Below are 20006 nucleotides of genomic sequence, written 5' to 3'. Positions count from 1 at the left end.
ATTGTCACCAGCATTACTTTAGGAATGTGAGATTAGGTTCCACAGAAGAAAGCTGTTGTCAGTCAGTGGGAGGTAAAGTCAAGACTCAGACCAGGTCTTCGGTTACTTTTCATTTCTTTTAGCCAGTGTTGCTAGTGTCCAGAGATAAAGCGACTCCACAGGGGTAAGAAAGTTCTCGAATAATGTTAAGGGACTGTATTTTTAAAATGAAACTGATTTACCTACAGGGATTTTTAACTCCATCGGTTTTAAACTTTCAATGTCTAATATAAAGTTGCAGTAATGTAAACGAGCCCCTGCATTTTTACACAGAGCATGACCTGATGAGTTTATGAATGAATGAAGTGATGGAAATCAACAGTCAAAATAAAAATATTCTAGCCCATTTCAATAGCTTAAGCCATGTATTGGTACCTCTGGAGCTTCCAGTTTGCGCCACCCTTCCCCCAAGACCATTCTCAGAAAAGACAGGTTTTCAACCGCAGAAGGAAAATAGGACGGATTGCACATTGATATCCTCAATGTCTGAAAACCAAATATCACTTCATTTTCATTTTCCTACCTCAAATCGTCTTCTCTTCTGCACCATTTAAAATAAAATCGCACATGCTTGGAATCTTTTGGGAGCTCATTTGATTTAAGCAGCTTTATGGTATTTTCCCCCATAGGAAACACATGTCTATGCCACTTTTGCAAATTTAAATATCCTTTTCCAGCGAGCGCCTAGGAGAAAAACCATCTCTCCCTATCTCAACCTGCTTGTATTCATGAGCTAATTCCGAACACGTTATGGAAGCAGAGTGTAGGTCTCCACAGGTGTGGCCAGGCGCTGCCGTTCTGCGAGGAAGACCTAAAACCGGACCTACAAACCTCTCGGGGGCCCGGCTGTCGCACTGCCCCCGGGGTAGGGCTAGCGTCAGCTTCGCTTCAGCGTCTCTTCAGCGTCTCTTCCGCCCGCTGCGCACGCGCGCTCTCCACCCTTGCCTTCACTGCACCTGCCAGGTCACAAACCCCTTTCATCTGCCAGTGTCAGCTCCCTAGCTCAGCCTTGTCTCACGTTGATTGGTCAGAGCCCAAGGGGGCGCGTCCCTCCTGCGCAACCTACTCCCGCTCTTCCCGCCCCCTACCCGCCTCTCCCGCCCTTTTCGGGCACCTGCCTTCTTTGTGACTGGCGCGCGTCCGGGTCACTCACTGTGGCGGGGAGAGGTGTGCATCACTGGGGGAGAGGTGGAAAAAAGGGAGGAGAGACAGGGGAAGGAAGGGATGGGTCAAAAGAGGCGGGGCTCAGGTGTGGAGCGGAGCGGCGGGGGCCTGACGAGGGAGGGGGCGGACGGCGGAGCGGGAGGGGCGGGGCCAGGGTGGTTGCGAGGAGGGGGTTACGCTGGCGACGTCGGCAGCGCTGGGCTTCGCGCGTGAGAGTCTCGGGCGCTGGGCCTGGCTACAGGGCTTTCCTGGCGGGCGAGCAGGTCGTCGACGCCGGCTCCCGAAGGAGTGCGGGCGGGGAGGTGTCGGGGTCAGCGGCATAATCAACTGCGGCAATGGAAGAGACACAGCCGCTTCCGCAGTCCGAGCTGCAGCTGTGCGACAGCCTCATCATCTGGGTGAGTACGAGGGGGCGACGAGGGCCGGGGGCCGCGGCTTGTTGCTCGGGCGCCAGGTTTTCCCAGGTGAGCCTGAGGAGTACGCCGGGCTCCCTGCACCGCGGAAACCACGGACTCGGCGCATTGCCCTTCGCCCCTCCTGCCCTTGGCCAAGAGAGAGCCACCTGCGGGTCGCGGTGCGTGTGTGTGCGTACACTTGTATCTGCGGGGGCGGGGGAGGGGAAGGGAACTCCGGGGGTCTGCTTGAAGGAGGCTTGTCTTAAACCCCTGATTATATGTTCCTTCCTGACAGCTGTGGCTGGAGCCAAGAGCCCACCCCATTTAGTCCTTTTACCTGTCCCACTTTCTCCTGCCCTCCGTCCAGCCCTGGACTTCTGAATCACAGATTTCTCTCACCTTCCGTCTGCTGTACAGCCTTCCCATAGGGACCTTTGTACCACTTGCCAGTCAAGATCCCCTCCGGAAACTTCCCTTCCACCCCAGTCACCTTGCTCTCCATGTACACAAGTGTCCAAGAGGTGGTTTTACTTCCTGCATCAGTGCTACTCCACCACACCGGGACATCCGATTTTGTAGAAGCCGCTTACAAAAGAGGCGTACACGTATTTCTTAGGTGGAGAAAAGGGTATTGGGGGTGGGGGCTCATATTCCCTTATTCTCGCTGGCCCTCCTCCAGCGGACAAGCATTTCTTTTTTTAAGGAAAAGGACGTGACATTTGTGTTTGCACTTTAGCCATACTTAGTATTTCTGTTAATTTGTGTTGCGTTTGGACTGGTAAGTTCTCAAAATGATTGTTGCACCTTTTGTAGGTGCTCAGCCCTCAGAGAGCTGGCATGATGTGGTTTCTAACCCATATTGAGCAAGGGGAGTGCTCCATGGTCCACAAGATGTTAATGATGCCAATGCCCAAACCAGTTGTTTAGTTTTGTGTAGGGTAGTGTGTTCAGAACGGAATGTAAACAGACTGGATCAGGAGGTTGTTGAGATTCCCAGGTGATCTCCTAATGTGTGCAGTTCAGAAGAATAAGAAACCAGGGAAGGTTTCTGGCAGTGTGTGAAATGTATTGGAAATAAGCATAATTTAAAGCGACTTTTACACTTTGGAGGTAAATAGCTTGCATTATGTAGAGTGCAAGTCTAAGGTCTCTGAGTTAAAGCAGTAAGCTGTTCATCTCTATTTTCTTATAAAGTAAATATTGGGGTTTTAGGTATTGTGTTTAAGATTCATGAAACAAAACAACCTTACTTTTAATGATGTTTTGTTAATGACTTTTAAGAGTATGTCCTAGTCTGTTACATGTTGCACCAAACACCTGACTTAAGTAATAAACTGACTCTTTATCTGGGTTTAGATAAACCCACGTCATTGACTGAAGTATGAGGTGGATAAGAAGTACAGAGTTTTCTTAAATTATATTGCAATATTTTTTAAGTATTATGTGGCTATGTCCATTCTTTTAACCAGTATTTATTGAGTTTCTACTTAGTGTAAGGCACCGAAAAAGAGGGATATCAAGAATAATCAAAGAACTTTCTGTTAATTTGAGTGGTTTAGTAGAGCTGAGTATTTTTACGAGAGGCACAATTTTTTTAAAAAAACTGTACACTGTTATAAACCAAATGATAAGGAATTGTAGGTGACACTAGAATTGGCTGTCTGCTTCTCCATGTCTCTGTCAGGCTGCTGAAATACTATGGAGAAAATGAAATTATAGTGCAGACTGTTGCCTCTGCAGATGCTGCTACAGCCAAATCCACCTGTTGCCGTAATACTGCCCCACTTTGTGATTGAGAATAACCACACAGTTCCTCTCACCTGTGTCTTTGCAAACCTTTATCAATACCTTATTTGAGTCCCCAACCATCTCCCCCTCAGGAAAATGACCTACTCCATATCTTTGGCTCTGGCTCTGGCTCTAAATCACCTCCTTTCTACCTCTTCTAAAACTTGGCTCTATCTTATTCCCTTTCTGTATATACAGCTTTTTTCTCTCCACAAGCTTCTCCACAAGTAAACTTGCTCAGATCTTCCCTATCTTAAAAAGAAAGAAGAGTCATCACTCCCTATTAAAACCATACTGTATCACCCTTCCCTTTATATTCAAATTTCTTTCGTTTTTAAATATTTATCCTTTATATTTTTGAACTTTTATTTTCTCCTCAGTGCATTGTACTTAAGCTTCTTTTCTCTAAGGCCTCTACTTACTTGATTTGACAAATGGTCCCTGTTATCCTTATTTTACCTAATGGATTCCTTTGTAAAATTATCTTCCACCTTAGTTTTTTGGGTGTCTCATGGCTTTTCTTTACCTCTCTGATTCCCAGGGAACCTTTCCTCCTATTTCGCCTTTGCCAGCCAATGCATTGTTGATATACACTGAATATCAACAATATTCAAATCTTTGTATATCTCTCTAAATATCTCCAAATTCATAGATGCCATAGTCCTCCATTCTGACTATGGGAAAGTCCATTGACTTTAAACTTCTTGAGGAAGTTAAGCTTTTTAAAAAAAATAAATCAGGCTTTTAAACTTCGTCTACTTAGAATAATTTCCTAGCTCTTCCAGTGGCTGGCTTCTTCATACCATTCAGTTCTTAGGTCTGTTGTCATCTTTCAGAGAGATTCCGTGACAGTGAGTGATTTATCAATACTTGCCCCCACTCCTATCCCACTGTAACCTATTAACCCCTTTCTGTTTTGTCTGTATCACTTAGTACTTCTTGAAGTCATTCTGTTTGCTCCTTGGGTCAGAGCCCTTGTCACACTGTTTTCTGCTCTATCCCCAGGGTCAAGAACTGCCTAGGATCTACAGTTAACATTGAATCAAAGAGGTGATGGTAAATATCTGTGTCTTGGTCCTGACCTCCAAGACCAGTATTTCATCATTCAGTAGCTTAGTATTGAGTATGTAGAGTTTTGTAGATTCTTGGGCTGACTTTTTAACTTTATCATTGAGGATTGCTGGACTTCATAAAGTAGAAATCAGGGGAAGGGAGTTTTCCAGACATAGGGAACAGTGTCTAATAGTGTAAATAGTCTCTTTTGGTGACAGATTGATAGGGAACAGTGTCTAATAGTGTAAATAGTCTCTTTTGGTGACAGATTGATAGTGGGCTATTGTCATGATAGCCCACTTTCTTAATGTGCTTCCTAAGTAATGTTACATGCTGGGGGGAAGTAGTAGGACATATCATATAAAAAAGTTATGATGAAACCCAATCATGGAGGTGAGAAGACAGTTGGCGATACATTGTTTTTCACCGCTAGATATTGTAGGACAACAGAACTGCCATTAACAGGATTAGAGAAGTCATCAAACAAAGTTGGTTGGGTAAAGTGATACCTCTGTGGCAGTTTTTGAAAAGTTGTATTTTATGATTTGGAACTCATCATGAAATAATTACTTCTGAAAAATGTTACATTGCTGCTTAGCAAAAAATTCAGGGCTGAAGGATAAATTTGGGCGTCATTTACATGATGGAGCGAGTGTATGAGAGTTTGAAGTAATTGTACAAAGATCAGTTTAATTCTCTCTGTTGACTCTGTGAATTGGAAATTTCAGATCTTTGGAATTTACTTTCACTGATAATATTGAAGGGCTAGAACAGGTTTTCAAAAATGGTTCCTCTAGTTCTTGCAGTCTGATTTTGACAGGCAGGCAAAGGAAAGACTAATACCAATGCCCAAATTTATGAAGAATATTAAACGCAGATCTTAAAACTCAAAATAATGATCTTTCTGAAATGAGCAGCTAGAGGAGGAGAATATGGAAATAGAGTTGTCCCTAGGCTGAGTTGTTAGTTATCGGCTCTGAAAACCCCCCTTTCTTCCTTGATTTCTGTAACATTTATATTGAAGCTGTTCAGGAACAGCATTTGCACTTTGTCAATTATTTAAAAATAAAGAACGTAAGATGGTTGTTGGCCAGAACACTGTATTTAGTGATGTAAGCCCTGTCTGTCCTTTTAGGGTCACTCACCAAAAAGACCTTTTCCCCTTTACCTCTGTGAAGAGTAGTGTTAATGAATACATTTTCTTTTGTCCCTGTGCTTTGTCCTCATTCCCCCCACGGAACTTTTTAATTTATTCACTCTTCTTGGTTATAAAGCCTTTCAATTTAGTCAAATGAAATTACATTCTCTGTGATCTAGTTTACTTTACATCTAGTTTAACAACTTCCAAGAGACACTCCGATTTCCATGGCAGTAAGAAGGAGAAATTGGTCTTAATCTGGGTATGGTGGGTAACTGGGCAACTGCTTAAAATATGTTCTCATTTTGTGTATTTCTTTACTGGTGTGCCTAATATTCTATACCTCTGAAATTGTTATTTTAAAATCATAAATCATACTCATTTTGTAAAAAATTAATTATGTGAAGCATAACTAGGAAGGGTTGAAAAGTGGGAGCCATACTTTGTCTTCCTTTTAAAGATTCCCCAAACCCTGGTGTTTCTCTTCCCTGTACAACTATTCAGTGGCAAAATCCCTTTTCTTTTATACTTTACATTTTAAATATTTCATTAATTCACTCAAGTCTTTCCTCTCATTCAGCATTACCCTAATTATCTCTAAGCTATCTGTCACCCATTTTGCATATACTACCAGACTGTCTTCCATTCTCTGTGTCACTGTTGCTACTATCCAAAACATACTAAATATGTCGCTTTTTTCCTTTAATTACTCTTCAATGATTCTTCATCACCCAGAGCAATGTTTCTAAAAAACTGATGTGCATAAGAAGCACTTGGGGATTTTTTTATTTAATATGTTTGGAGAGTGTGATACCTGTTGTTCTTAAACCCCAGGCTTTGAGAAATCTTGACTCACAGCTATGGAACTTATACCATGTGCCAGGCACTGAGCTAAGTACACTGTTTGCTAATTTATTTAATTCGCACAACCATCTTGTGAAGTAGAAGCTATTATAATAGCTTCTCATTAATGAGAAGCGCTTTTGTCATGGCCCTTCAGTCTTGACCCATTACTGTTTTTTTTACCCCCTTAATTGTTACCCCTTTCCGCACTGGGAATCCAGTAATACTGAACTGCATGTTGCCTAAAAATACCATCTCTCATTTTTGACTTGTGCTTTTATCACGTTCCTATTTCCTGAAGTTTTCCTTCCCTTGACTATTTAATTACTCGAGATATTTGGTTCAGGAATCATCTTTAAGAAGTCTTTCCTAAATACAAGCCCTAATAAGATTACTTGACTATCATATTTCAGAACATTCGTGCATACTACATACAGTCATGGGGATACAAATGGCATTTTCTAGAAATGATTTGTCTTTTTCTGCCCTCCTTATCTCTCGATTGAAGCTACTTGAAGGTAGAAACTTGGTGATTGTAAATCCATCCTGCACTACAGAGCCCCACATAGACTAGGAGCTCAGTGAAGTATCTTTGTGTACTTTGAAAGTAACGATGGCTAGATTTACTTTGTCTATGCCACTCTTCCGTGTTGTATTAGGATAAGCAAGAAAGATTTGCAGAATCTCAAGATACTCAAACAACCACTAATGGTGAATTATGGTGGGAGAGAATTTATTGAATTAAAGTAAGTGGTAAACTAAGGAATTATAATTGAATAGTAAAGGAGATGAATGTGTGTGGGAGGAAAAAGAATCATGGTATATTTAATATCATTATAGGTTAAGATTAGATTTCTAAGAAGTATATTATCAATTTTAGCCCTGCTATAATTTAGTATTTAAAATTTTTTGTCTTGTGTTTGCTTATTAGAAAAAGATGCCATTATTTTACTTCTCTTTGTAATATGTGCATGAATGTATAACAAATAGAGATTTGAAAAGTTGTAATACCTAAAGCCAAACTAGGTAGAAACAACCTGACGTGGTAGAGAGGCTCTGGACTGCTCATGCCTCACAGCTAATTGCTGGACGGCCGGCAGAAGTCCTGCCTCATTTTAGGACTCATCAATAAATTGAGAAGTTTTAGACGTGATTTTTCTAGCTTTTGTTTTCCTACTTCAAATGATATGAGTGAAATTTTAACTTGCAGATGTTAGGTTATCTTAAAGTTCCTTATATGATGGTTTTCTTTAAAAATAGACAAAACACTGACTATACTGAAAAGTTTTATATGTAGCCTTCAGAAATTCTGAAGCACTTCATATATGACATCAATATATTTGACTTTTAGGTACACTTTTATGATTTTATGAAATGTTAAGTCTTTATAAAAATATTACACAGCCACAGAAATTTATTAGTATAGTTTCATTTGTTTGACAGAGTCTGAATTGAAACAAAACAGGGCAGGTTTTTAGGTGTTTTTCTCTCTAGTGTTCATACATATATATTTTGGGGGGGGTGGTAATGCTACCCCTATGGGGATAAAAAGGCAGTAAAGTCATTTGCTTTATGTTGTTTTAGCTGCAGACATTCAATACTCCGGCACCTTGTCAAGATGTAAAACAGCTGACTAATGGAGTTGCCATGGCACAAGTTCTTCATCAGATGTAAGTGGTGGTACAGGCTCTTTCTGAACTAATTAATTAATACCAAGGGAAAAAACTTAGACTTGTGTTCTAAAGGTTATTGAAACTTTATCCTATTTAGTAGTGACAAACATATGGTACCAAGGCATTCTTGCACCTATGGAACAAAAAAGTGTATTACCTGATTGTTTATTATTCATGAAGATGTATCTTAATTAAATGCGCTATCAGGATTCTTATCTATTTCAGAGGTATTTTATACTTGTGCGGATCATGTTCACAAATTACAGTAACTGTAAGGAACAGGTTAAATGTAATATTTGGGTATACTGTTGTCATTTGAAGGTATCAGTGCATGGAAATTATTATTTTAGAGATAATTGAATCATAAAGTACTGGATTTAGAAAAAACATTAAATTTTAAAATTTATATTTGAACTAAGAGGAATATATGAATCTACCAATAATGAAATGTATAAATGAAACCGGAAGTCACAAATGCTGGAGAATTGTAACTAATAAAGTGATTTTCTTAGGGTTAGGCCCATTTTATTTAAGTACGTAATATAAAAAGTTCTTAAATCCATTATTTCCTGATTTTTGCCAAGCATTAGGGTTAGGACATCTAATATGAGCCGTGCCCTTAGAATAAACATGGGCAATTCTGTAGTCATAATTTATTAATTCATAGTCATGATTTTATATTAGCTTATTTTCATGATAGTGTATCTTCAATGAGATGAGAATCCTATCTCTGCTACATTCTTTTAGAGTCAGAGGTTTTTTATTTAATTGTTACTGTCACTTTATAAAAGTTTGTTGTGATAGAAAACCCCTGTAGACGGGTTAGCAAAAATTCTTTACCGCTTTTAGAAAAATAGCTTAAAACAATATCAAATTTTAATTATGCAGAATATTCAAAGTGATATAATTTGAATAGACAGATTTTTATAGTTGACTCAAGATTAACACTTTAAGACACAAACTTAATGTGTTAACTTTAGGGGGCTATCATTCTGAAATATGCCCATTTCCCTCCTTTCCTAAAGATATTTCATAAATATTTTGTTTATTCACACCTTGATTGGTTTCAGGTGATTTCATTGGTCAGCACCAAGCATTCTGGTCATGGTTCTTTCTTGATGATTTGGGGAAGTCATCATTGTTTTTTGTCATTAGTAAGGTCACACCTGCCTTTTTCATTGCAGTATGTTGTGGGTATTGATGTAGATACAGCTGCACTGTGGTTGGTATGGATAGAAAGCTGATGTGTGTTCACTCACTTCAGTAATGCCATCCAGAGATGTTATTTATATATATTGTGCTTTTAGTAGCTTTATACCAGGGGTGTCAAACAAATTTTCACTGGGGACCACATCAGCCTTGAGGTTGCCTTTAAAGGACCCAATATAATTTTAGGACTGTATAAATGTAACTACTTCTTAACTCCAAGGCAAGAAGTTCAGTGCTGCCACTGGGTAGAAACAAGGTGCCTGGCCAGATAAAACAAGGTGGAGGGCCGGATTCAGCCTGTGGGCCTTGTGCTTGCCACCTGTGCTTTGTATCAAACCATGATACAAGAGACCTGTTTTTACCATGATACGACGCAAATGGCTCTTCCATTTCCTATCCTCTAGAACTATACCTGATGTTTAGCATTGGATGAGCTCAGTTTTAAACTATATCCTTAAATATCAAGTCTTTGGTCCATAATCTATTGGAGTCTGCTGCTACTGCTGATTTTTCTTTTTAGTTTTTTGTCTCTTATTGTCGTCTAACAGCTTTTCAACAGGAATAATAAAATAGTCAACCAATGAGAAAGCTGCCTTGCTTCATAAAACAAAGGGTAGTAACCTAAAGTGTGCCTAAGCCTTTTTTGATTAGTTTGTCTGTTTTTGCATCTAAGGGCAGTTTTAAATTTATTTTTCTTTTAGAGCCCCCTTCCAACCTTGTAGCTTTTTAAAAGTCTAGATATAAACAGTGAAACTTACATGTTTTTCCCCAGCTGGGTCATTGTATCATATTTCTGCTAATAGGGCAAATTTTACCATATTTTTGAACACTTAAAAGCACTTGATATATTATTATTATGCATGGCATTGATGGCTATTCTAACTCGCATCAAATCACATCAAAGTTGTTACTGAGGATGAGAAGTAAAAATTTTTTAAGGAAGTAGAAAATCTTAGTGAATGATTCTTTTGTTGTTACCTGAGGTAGGAATGTGTCTCCATAATGAGATCTTAAAAATCAATGCCCAAACTATATGACTGAGATAAGGAGAATCATGGGATTATTGCCAGGGTTCTACAGTTTTTTAGTTATGTTTAGTTTGAATACATAATAAGTATCTCTCTGTTTTAAATGTATGTAGAAGCTCTTGCTATTTAAAAAACACATTGGGGAAAACTGTAACCTTAACTGTATTAGTTTCCAAGGTTGTCATAACAAAGTACCCTGTGCCGGTTGGCTTACAACAACAAAAAAAATTGTTCTCTCATGGTTGTGGAGATCAGAAATCTTAAATCAAGTTGTTGATGGGGCCATACTCCCACTGCAGCCTCTAGGGCAGGATCCTTCCTCACTTTGTCCAGCTTCTGGTAGCCCCAGGCATCTCCTGATTTGTTGCAGTATAACTCGAGTCTCTGTCTTCATTTTCTCGTGGCTGTATTCCCTCTGAGTTTGTGTGCCCTCTCCCCTTAGAAAGATACCAGTCATATTGGAGGAGGGCCCAACTGATTTAGTATGGTCTCATCTCAGTTTGATTACATCTGCAAAGACCCTATTTCCACAAAAGCTCACATTCACACAAAGGTACCAGGGGTTAGGCCTTTAACTTACTTTTTAGGGGGACATAACACAGAACAGCTATAAATAGTGCATGTCACTTCCCCAGAAAGGAAGGCTTAGCTTTGTCATTTTTAAGAACTAGCGAACTTCTCTTTTTTCTAATGTCTTTGACTAGACATTTTGGCAAGTGAAAGAATAAATGAGGTGTAGAATATTTGGCGACCTCAAGTTCGATGCACTTATGTGTTCATTTATTCAGATATATGAGCATTTAAAGTGATAAATTATGATAGCCAACATCTGAGGACTTACTAAATATAAGACATTGTTATACCCTGTACATGTTTCTTCATTTAATTTTTACTGTTTTGTGAGGTAGACATTATTTTTATCCTTAATTTATAGATGATGAAATAGGTTCAGAGGGGGAAAAGGACTCTTACAAAGTCATATAATGAATAAATAAGCCAGCATTTGTATCATTTTGGCCTGACTGAAAAGCCACTGCTCTCAGTCAGCTGTAGTCACTGAAAGCTACTATCTAGATCCTTTCCTTATAGATGAATAAATCAAAGCCAGGTGTACGTGTGCAAATTACAGATCACAATTTGATGTGTTAAGTACAAAAGATTTTTTGACTATTCAAGCAGAACAGAGTCTGTGTCTGTTGAAGCAACACAACTATGATATATATATGTATATGTATATGTATGTATGTATGTATATATATATATATATATATATATATATATATATATATAGAAAGAGAGAGAGAGAAAGAAACCAGTGGGCATTAATTATGACCTGTATTTAGTTGGTAAAGTTGTTGGAAGGCAGCCCTGGCTGGGGTGGCTTAGTGGATTGAGTGCTGGCCTGTGAAGCAAAGGGTCAATAGTTCACTTCTCAGTCAGGGCACATGCCTGGGTTGTGGGCCAGGTCCCCAGTAGGGAGCATGTGAGAGGCAACCACACACTGATGTTTCTTTCCCCCTCTCTCCCTCCCTTCCCCTCTGTTTAAAAATAGATAAATAAAATCTTTTTAAAAATTGTCGGAAGACATATACCATGGATGAAGTTAAAGATAATTTGTAGTGATTCTTAACCAATTTTATTAAAAAACAGACTATATTTTGCTTCCTTAGTCTCATGTCCCTTTCTTATTTGATGCCCCTCGAGTTTCAGGGATGTTCTGGGAAATATAAGAAAAGGGCTTAGTTGCTGGGTCAAGAGTCTACTTAAGGTGTGTAGATGTGACGATACAAAAATGTAAATGGAGGAGAATATATACAATATGCCCAGAGAGTTCTTGGATTAGATATCAAGGTTTTTTTTGTTTTTGTTTTTAAGATTTTATTTATTTATTTTTAAGACGGAGGGGAAGGGAAGGAGAAAGAAAGGGAGAGAAACATCAGTGTGTGGTTGCCTCTTGCATGCCCCCAACTGAGGACTGGGCCTGCAACCCAGGCATGAGCCGTGACTGGGAACTCAACTAGTGACCCTTTGGTTTGCAGGCCAGTATTCAATCCACTGAGCCACACCAGCCAGGGCTGGATATCACGTTTAATAATGTAAGAAAGATTGGCTGTCATTATAATCATTTGAGAAGAATGGATTTATTTATAAGAAAAAAAGCAGGAAATATATATTTATGAAAAAATTAGAAAGCATTTCTCAGTTAAGGATATTATGGACTGAGTGTGCCTCTTCAGAATTCATGTGCTAAAGATGTAACTGTCTTCATTGTGTACCTGTATTAGAGATGGGGCCTCTAAGGAAGTCATTAAGGTTAACTGGATGATAAAAGTGAGGTCCTCATCTGCTAGGATCAGACATGTAGCAAGATGGCAGCTGCCTACAAGCCAAGAGAACACACCTCAGAATAAAACCTGTTTTGTCAACATCTTACTCTTAGACTTCTCAGCTTCCAAAACAGTGAGAAATAAGTTTCTGTTGTTTAAGCCACCAGTGTGTAGTATTTATCTGCAGTCTGAGCATACTAACTATGGGCTAAAGTTGATTTGGGATGTAAAGGAAGACAAGAAATGCAGGGCAAAAGGCTGAAAATTAGAAGAGGTCACATCCAGATTCGTGTTCTAAAGGTAATTACCAGGTAATTATAGAATCAAAATGAAGTGTTTTTAGGGTCAGAAGACTGGTGTAGTAGTCAGGGTTCTCCAGAGAGGTAGAACTAGTAAGGTGTACAAGTATATATATATATGTACAGTGGGGTGCACACACAAACAAGAGGAGAGAGAGATTTAAGAAATTGTTTCTCCTGATTGCTTGGAGATCTATGGAGGAGTTGATGTTGCAGCTAGAGTGCACAGGCAGAATTTGCTCTTTCTCAGGGAAGGTCAGTCTTTTTGTTAAGACCTTCAACTGATAAGATGAGGCCCACCAACATTATGAAGGGCAATCTGCTTTACTCAAGGTCTACTGTTTTAAATTTTAACCTTGTCTAAAAAATACCTTTACGCCCTGGCTGGTGTAGCTCAGTGGATTGAGTGCGGGACTGCGAACCAGAGTATCGCAGTTCGGTTCCCAGTCGGGGCACATGCCTGGGTTGCAGGCCAGTTCCCAGCAGGGGACATTCAAGAGGCAACCATACACTGATATTTCTCTCCCTCTCTCCTTCCCTTCCCTTCTAAAAGATAAATAAATAAAATATTAAAAAAATAAAAAATACCTTTACTACAGCATCCAAGCATATGACCAAATAGATGCCAAATATATGGGTACTGTGGCCTTGCCAAATTGACACATAAAATTAAGCATTACAACTGGCATTCATGCCTCTTTTATTTAATCTGATGTTGAAAGTAAATTTACTTCTGCAGTTTTGACTCATTAACTAAATTAATTCAGTTTTTTCAGGTAAAGAACTGGTTAGAAATACATCATTTGTAGAGTTAGCCAAATTATTTTGGTAATTGTAGCCTTAGTATCTGGGAAAAGCTGAACATAATTAACATTAATTTGCTCAAAAGAAAATGGTTAACATTCAAAGGAAGGGAATTTAAAATAGTGAAGCCATTTTTGGTTACTCTACTCAGAAGTGATATCATCTGTGTTCAAACATCTGAGGCAGACAGTTTCTGAAAAGCTGATCACTGTGTTCTAATTTCAGCTTTGCATTTTTAAATTCAAAATACGGCTGTGGAAAAGAATTCCATTAATTTATTCTGTCATTTTGGTTGGCTTATCTGTAAAGTAAAAATTTAGATGCGACCTTTAAGACCTTTTCTAGCACTATATTCTGTGATTTTGTAGATTTGGCTCAACCCATAAAGCATTTAACACATTCTCCTTTGAATATAGTTATTTGTGCTCTTATTCTTTTTAATAACTATTTCTCTATGAATTAGAATGGTAAATTATATATGTTCATTTTAATCTTGCTCAGTACCTTACACAGAGTAGGCATCCAAATATTTGTTTAAAATAGAATCTATTAATGAAGTTCACTGTTTGTAGTCAAATGTCATCCTTCAGTGAAACCTTATTTAATACATAAGTATTTTGTGTTGACTTTTTTTGTGCTGGCCTTCCATACCAATAGGACTTTGCTTTAAAAGTTAAAAACTAAATTTGTCCTTGTAAATTTCTCATTATACTCATTCTACTCAGTTATAGTCAGATTTGTTTGGGACTTTGCCATATATTAATTTTACTTAGGGGGAATTACTTAGGTTCTCTAATCCTCAGTTCCCTGATGAGTAAGATTGGAAATGATAGATCCTTTGCCCAGGTTACTGTGACATTTAAATGAAGTAATGTGGAAAGACATCAAGCACAGTGTTTGGGACATAGTAGACATTAAAAACTAGTTTTATTTTTATTTTCTCCTTTAGAATAGGGGCTGTCACATCTTCCTGTTATCAGGGTGCCTGTTATAATATATTTAATAAATTTTTCTTAAATTGAAGATGTTAATAATAACTTGTTTATTATAAGAACTTCCAAAATCCTTAGGAATAACAAAAATTTAGTGGGTCTTTTAGATAATATGTACTATTCTTATTAAGGCTTTAAGATATAAAATAACTGTCTCTGTTTATTATTAAATTTGATATTTTACATGTAATAAAACATTTAATGTTTAGCATTTGTATTTTTGTTTTAGTGATGTAGCTTGGTTCGATGAATCTTGGTTAAGCCGAATTAAGGAGGATGTTGGTGACAACTGGAGAATAAAGGTATGCGGAATGAGTGGAAGAAGCACTTAATCCAAATATTGGTTCTAAAATTAGTACTAAATTCAGCTACATCTCTTTTAAAAAATTAAGGGTACATTTATTGTATACAGTTTGAGTTTTTACACATGCATGTTCCTTTGTAACTCTCATCATTGTTAGATGTAGAAAATTTTCATTCATCCAAAACATGCATGTGTCCCTTCCTAGTTAATCCTTATTTGTAACTTGGCCCCAGGTGGCTGCAGATCTGCTCTGTCACTAAGGATTTTATTTCTAGAGTTTCGTATGAATGAGGAATTAAACATGTATTCTTTGTCTCTAGCATCTTTTTACTCAATATAAAGTTTTTGAGACTCATAAATTTGTATTATTATTAATATATTTAGTAATTATTGTTAATCTGTTATTAGCAATAAATTTCTCTTTTTGATGAGTAGTATTTCATTACATTGCTCTACCACAAGTTGTATATTGATGGATGTTTGAGTTGTTTCTGTTTCCTCTTTCTTTTCTGATACTGTAATTTCTGTGTTCTCTGTTTTTGTTCTTGATAAGTCTGGCTTGATATTTATTCAGTTTACTTGATTTTTTTTCAAAGAACTAGCTTTTTGTTTTATTTCATTGATTTTTTCCCTAATCTTTTTTATTTTCTTTCGTATGTACATCTGCACTTCTTTCTCTTGCTTCTTAAGGTGGAAGCATCAATAATCAGTTTTAGGCCTTTTTCCCCCCTAATAATAAGTATCGCCTTGGCCACATCCCACACATTTAACATACTCTCTTTTTATTTTCATTCAGTTCAAAATATTTGGTAATTTCCCTTGTGATACTTCTTTTGATCCGTGGGTTCTTTAGAAGTAGGTATTTCAAATTCTAAATGTTTGAGGATTTTTAAGTATCTTTAAAAAATTTTCTTAATTTCTAATTTAATTCCATTTTGATATTAAGAAATTCTTATTTTATGACCTCATATATAGTCTGTCTTGGTGAACATTCCATGTACACTTGAAAATATCATGTATTCTGCATTTCTACAGGTAAGGATTATATCAGATTTGTTGATATAATTCTGTTTACATCATTTATATCTTGATTGGTTTCCTGTCTGGTATTTTTTTATCAATGTGGGAGGACTTCTTTAATCTTTACTCAAGATTGTGGATTTCTCCACAATTGTCAGTTTCTCCTTTCAGTTCTGTTAATTTTTAAATTATGTAGTTTGAATTTTTGTTATAAAAGCTTACATATGTTATTTTTTTGTCTTATTGATGAGTAAATCTATTTATCATGAAAATGTCTTTCTTTATCCCTGATAATACTCCTTGTTCTGAGGTGTAATTTGTCTGATATTAATGTAGCCATTTTGGTTTTATGATTATTTTTGCTTTAGTGTATTTTTTCCTATTTTTACATATATATATATATATATATATTTTAATTTTATTTATTTATCTTTAGAAGGGAAGGGAAGGAGAGAAGGAGAGAAATATCAATGTATGGTTGCTTCTGGTGCATCCCCTGCTGGGAACTGGCCCCTGCTGGGAACTGGCCTGCAACCCAGGCATGTGCCCTACGGGGAATCGAACCATGATCTTTTGGTTCGCAGGCCCGCGCTCAATCCACTGAGCTACGCCACCCAGGGCTACATCTCTATATTTTTTATATTAGAAGTGTTTCTTGTAGATACCTAATAGTTGGGTCTTGCTTTTTTATTCAATAAGCAGCTATTTATTTGGTTCTTTAAAACATAATTTTCCATTTTTGAAATCCTTGAACATTTTTAAACTAGCAGTTTTAACAGTATCATCTAATTCTTTCATTTCTCATTTCTGGGCCTATTTCCATTGATTGAGGTTTGTCCTGTGTAGTAATTGACTGAGTTTCACTGTGTAGTGATTTTTCACTGAGTGCTAGACAGTGTGAATTTTATTGTTTAGTGTTGAGGTTTTTTCTGTATTTTTTAAAAGAGTGTTGGACTTTGTTTTGCCAGCATCTAAGATACTTGTGAATCAGTTTGATCCTTTGAAGGTTTTGGGGGATGGAGAGCACATCCTTTAGGGCTAGACCCACTACTAAGTTGCAATCTTTTTGGTATTATTAGTGAATGCTTGTTTATACAGCATAGTCTTTTTACTCTTGCTGGTAGAAATTTCAACCATTTCTGGCTTGTGTAATTATTGAGAATTGTTCAGAGTATAGTTCCCTGGATTGTTCTTTCCTTTGAAATTATTTTTTTTAATCTCATTGACTTTCAACCATGCATATGCAAATTAGCATTCAAAGAGTCAGAGGAACAATTATGCAGATTTCTGGAGTTCTTTCTCATTTGTCTGCCCTGCAAATTCTAACCACCTTGACCTTCCTGAACTTTTAATGTCTATCTCAACTCAGTAAGAACATCAGGCTTAGGTAGTGTAGGGCTCATCTTTGTTTGCTTTTCTTCTCTCAGATATAAGAGTTGTGTATTACCTGTTGGCTAAAGCTTAAAAACAATTGGTCTTTGTATTTTCTTCCATTTTCCAGTTGTTTGTGTCAGGAGAGTAAGTCTAGGCCTGTTACTTGCTCATGCCTGAGCACAGACATGCTCAGTCTTTAAAGTTGGCTCACTTTAGAATCACCCTTGTTAAACTGTGTAAGCATGCAGACAGTTTTTCCATAGTCAAACCAATTCACTCTTTGATGTTTAAAAATTATCATGTACTCGTATTTGTAGAATGTAACATAACAATATTTTTGTAACTTTTATCAGAGGCAGTTTTTATTGTTTTTCACCTTAGCATACATTTTATTTAATTTTTAGTATGAAATTATTTAATTATTATTTTTTTTCTCACTAGGCTAGTAATTTAAAGAAGGTACTTCAAGGAATTATGAGTTATTACAGTGAGGTATGAAAAACATCTGACTGTTTAAATAAAACATTCTATGTGTTAATATTACAACACTGAAAAATGACTTGGCTTTTTGTTTATAACATTACTAGAAAATAATTTGTAACAGAATAATTATTCTTTTTGCTATTTTTGAAACTTTCAAATTTTGTGAACAAAATGTGCTTAATATGCAAAATGTGCAAAACTTAATATGTTGGCTTCTTAAATAATATTGCTTCTATATTGATGCTCTTTAAATTCACTGTATTTAGAAATAGAATTTTCTTTATATGATTTGAGTTTTAGCTAATGCTATAAAGTATACCTTATAATTAAATTGAAATTATTTTCTATCAAAAGCATTATTTTACCAATTGTCTCCAATGTAAACAACAGCAAAAATATATTTGAAATTATGCTTGTGCAAATGAATTGGAGAAAAATGCAAAAGTGAAAGTAGTGTTAAATTCATAATTAGCTAGTTCATTGTTCAAGTAGGGTTTTTTTCTTATTCAGCATTATAAGTACTCTAGTAGGATTATTTGATATAAAAAGGTTTATTGCTTAATGTTGGGAAGCGGTGGCAAATGCCATGAAAAAATTATGTATCTATTTTGTAAAGTTGTTACAGATAAACTTGTAATTTCCTCCAAATAATGTTAAGACTTAAACTTATGTCTAAAATTCATTTTGAAACTTTTTCTAATGCTACAAAAACTTAATAAGCTAAAAAAGAAAGATCAGGCCAGGAAAGATTAATCCATTATTTTTTATGTGTGATGCTTTATTTTGTGATTTTCTTAATTGATTATATAATAAAATATTATGAATATTCTTTGGCTTAACATAAATTTTTTTTTAATGAAAAGACCTATGTTTTGTCATAATAGACCAGGCCAGATGCTTCTTAAGGAATCCGTTTTTGACAGTAGGATCAAAGGATATTTGGTATAAAAGCATGTTAGTTGCTTTTGGTTGATTACTCAAAATTTGGGGAGGTGGCTTTGCTAACTGGTTTTAGCCAATAATTACAGATTTATCATTTGTCATTTATCTGCCAATAATTACAGATTTATCATTTGTTAATTTATCTGTCATTTCATGAAACTATTTATAATTTATTTTCCTAGTAATAATTAAATTTAGTAAACTTTTGTACACTACATAAATGAATGACCTCATTTATTGTTTCAATACCACAGTTTTTGGGGCAACAGATTTCTGAAGAACTTATTCCTGATTTAAACCAAATAACTGAATGTTCAGATTCTGTGGAGCTTGGGAGGTTGCTGCAGCTTATTTTAGGTTGTGCAGTCAACTGTGAAAAGAAGCAAGGTGAGTAAATTTCAGTCATTTGAGAACTTGTACTTTCTAGAAACAACCTCTGTTGCTATAGAAAGTAGCACTAAAATGTACTATCTACTGGTTGACAGGAAGCACCCTGAAATGTAAGCCAGGAGATCGTTGTTCTAGTTCAGCTCTGCCACTAAAAAACTACAATCTTGAGTATCATAATTATACCAGGATTCTGAGATTTATATTTGGTGGCTAAATATAATGCATTTTAATTTAATTAGTTTAATTTAATATATTCTTACCTTAATTTAATAAATTAAATTAAATTTAGTTTAATTTAAGACATGCTTAAGACTTAGTGGGTAATCAGTAAAAGTTATACCTATTCATTTGATACATTATCTCTTTTCACTTGTAAGATACAGAACCCTAGGATGATTCAGGTTTTATAAGTAAATATGCAGGTATTAAATTATAATCCAAGCTTCTTTAGATGATACTCTTCAGAATAGTGCCTGTCCAATGCATTTTCCAAATAAGCAGTCTAATGATATAAATGGATTCGATGTATTATATTGATATGTCGAAACACAGTGATCTATAATTTCCTGCAAACAAAAGGCATTTTTGGTTTAATATAGTGAGCGAAATGATGAACTGAACAGACCAGGATCTACTTGCCTCAGGGACTTACTTCATTCCAGGTGTTGTTGTTGAGATTTTTGTTGCTGATAAATTTTTTTTGCATGATTCAGCCAATCTTGGCCTTAGTACATTACCTTT

At 36.5% G+C, this 20006-nt stretch overlaps 1 protein-coding gene across 1 annotated transcript in view; it reads left to right on the top strand.

Annotated features, from left to right (window-relative positions):
• The first annotated feature begins 1376 nt into the window (after positions 1 to 1376).
• Positions 1377 to 20006, top strand: part of HOOK1 (hook microtubule tethering protein 1) — a 57525-nt gene continuing 38895 nt past the window's right edge. Inside the window, exons 1-5 of the mRNA XM_037043129.1 lie at positions 1377 to 1601; positions 8005 to 8090; positions 14982 to 15054; positions 17892 to 17942; positions 19130 to 19262. Of these exons, the coding sequence (XP_036899024.1) occupies positions 1539 to 1601; positions 8005 to 8090; positions 14982 to 15054; positions 17892 to 17942; positions 19130 to 19262 (406 nt within the window). The 5' untranslated portion in view covers positions 1377 to 1538. The remainder of the gene's footprint in view (positions 1602 to 8004; positions 8091 to 14981; positions 15055 to 17891; positions 17943 to 19129; positions 19263 to 20006) is intronic.

Source organism: Sturnira hondurensis, unplaced genomic scaffold (assembly GCF_014824575.4).
Source record: "Sturnira hondurensis isolate 20B ecotype Veracruz unplaced genomic scaffold, ASM1482457v3 Scaffold0004068, whole genome shotgun sequence".
In the NCBI taxonomy this organism is placed as follows: Eukaryota; Metazoa; Chordata; class Mammalia; order Chiroptera; family Phyllostomidae; genus Sturnira; species Sturnira hondurensis.
This window is presented reverse-complemented; position numbering and strand designations above follow the sequence as displayed.